Source organism: Charadrius vociferus, unplaced genomic scaffold, assembly GCF_000708025.1.
Source record: "Charadrius vociferus isolate BGI_N301 unplaced genomic scaffold, ASM70802v2 scaffold2947, whole genome shotgun sequence".
Taxonomy (NCBI): domain Eukaryota; kingdom Metazoa; phylum Chordata; class Aves; order Charadriiformes; family Charadriidae; genus Charadrius; species Charadrius vociferus.
Window position 1 is genome coordinate 1 of NW_009649095.1, and position 1908 is coordinate 1908.

The 1908-nt window shown below is 63.5% G+C and overlaps 1 protein-coding gene across 1 annotated transcript; it reads right to left on the reverse strand.

Moving 5' to 3' along the window:
* Nucleotides 1-602: 602 nt before the first annotated feature.
* LOC104289279 (HLA class II histocompatibility antigen, DM beta chain-like) lies at nt 603-1235 on the reverse strand (the record flags this gene model as incomplete). The annotated part of the gene is made up of 3 exons (XM_009888200.1): nt 603-638; nt 748-867; nt 951-1235. Coding segments are annotated over 3 exons (441 nt in total), but the record flags the coding sequence as incomplete, so codon positions are not given.
* Between the last annotated feature and the right edge of the window lie 673 nt (nt 1236-1908).

The following is a 1908-nucleotide window of genomic DNA, read 5'->3' on the forward strand; positions in this document are numbered from 1 at the left end:
TGTCCCTTGTGCCCGGTGTCCCTTGTGTCTGATGTCACTTGTGCCTGGTATCACCTCTGCCTGGTGTCCCTTGTGCCCGATGTCCCTCATGCCTGGCATCCCCTGTGCCTGATGTCCCCTGTGCCTAGTGTCACATGTGCTTGGTGTCCCTTGTGCCTGGTGTCACTTGCACCCGGTGTCACTTGTGCCCAGTGTCTCTCATGCCCGGCATCGCCCATGCCGGGTGTCCCTTGTGCCCGCTGTCACTTATGGCTGTGTCCCTCGTGCTCGGTGTCCCTCGTGCCTGGCATCTCTCGTGCCTGGCACACGATGTCCCTCGTGCCCGGTCCTGCGGGTGCCACCTCTACCCTGCAGCCCTTCCCCTGGGTGATACACCACGGGGACCCGCTGCCAAACCACCCCGTCACCGCGAGGTCACCCTGCAGCATCTTTATTGTGGTGTCACCCCCGGGTGTGACGGGAACTCCGAGGAGCCATCGGGGCCGGGAGATCACCGTCCTGGAGGTCCTCAGATGCTGCCTGGTGAGGGGCACATGGGGTGGTAGAAGGGGTGACGCGCCCCTTGGGGACAGGGGATGGGGACAGGCTGGATGTGCCATTACCTGCAGGGTAGTTGTCTCCAGGGAGAGGAGTGTAACCTGCAAGAGGGAGTAGAGGGGGTGAGGAGGGTCCGTGTCACCCCAGGCCACCGTCATTGTCCCCCCCGCAGGTCACCGTCCCTGTCCCTGTCCCACCCCGAGCGCTCACCCAGTGCCGCTGGCCTGGCCCGGTAGTGGTAGACACCGGCGATGAAGAACCCGAGCCCCAACGCCATCATCACGGTGGCCGCGGCCACCTTCAACGTCAACCCTGGGGACAAACCAGGACCTGTGGGGACACAGTAGGGGTGAGCAATGACGTGGCGAAGACCCAGATGTCCAAGTGGGTGTCTTCCCCTGTCCCCAACTCACCCCAGTCCTCCAGGAGGGGTTGGTCCAGGCTGGCGTGTTGCACCGAGCACGTGAAGGTGTCCCCGGCCACCGGGGCCACCATCAAGGTCACCTGTGTCTGGTAGGTCCAGTCACCATTGGGGATGGCGGAGATGGGGGGGTGGTCACCAGGCCCCACGATGTCCCCGTTGTGCAGCCAGATGACGGTCACCTCGGGGGGGTAGAAGCCCCAGACGTGGCAGGTGAGGAGGACGGATGCCCGAGTGTTGGTCGTCTTGGAGGCGATGATGCGGGCTTGGGGTGGTGCTGCGGTGGGGACGGGGGACGGTCAGGGTCGGGGTGAGTCCCCTCCTCACCCCGGGTGACGTCCCCATGCGATGTCCCACCCGCAATGCTCCGTGCGACGCGCTGTGCAAGCTCTGGGCATTGCTCCGTGCCATGACCCCCATGCAATGCCCGGTGCGATGCTGCATGCAACGGCCCTGTGCAATGTCTCCGTGCAACATCCCCTGCAACGTTCCCCTGCAACATCCCCATGCGATGTACCTATGCAACGTGCCCAGGCAACGGGCCCACGCGACATCCCCGTGCAACATCCCCATTCAAGGTCCCCGTGCAACGTTCCCATGCAACGTTCCTCTAAAATGACCCCATGCAACGTTCCCATGCAATGTTCCTGTGCAATGACCCCATGCAACGTTCCCATGCAACATCACCATGCAACATCCCCATGGAATGTCCCCATGCAACATCCCCATGCAACATCCCTGTGGAATGTCCCCGTGCAACGTCCCCGTGCAACATCCCCGTGCAACGTCCCCGTGCAACATCCCCGTGCAACGTCCCCGTGCAACATCCCCATGCAACGTCCCCATGCAACATCCCCATGCAACGCTCCATGCAATGCCCCCGTGCAACCCCCCACGCAACGTGCTCCACAACACCCCCGCGCAACACCCCCACCACCACACGCTGCGCC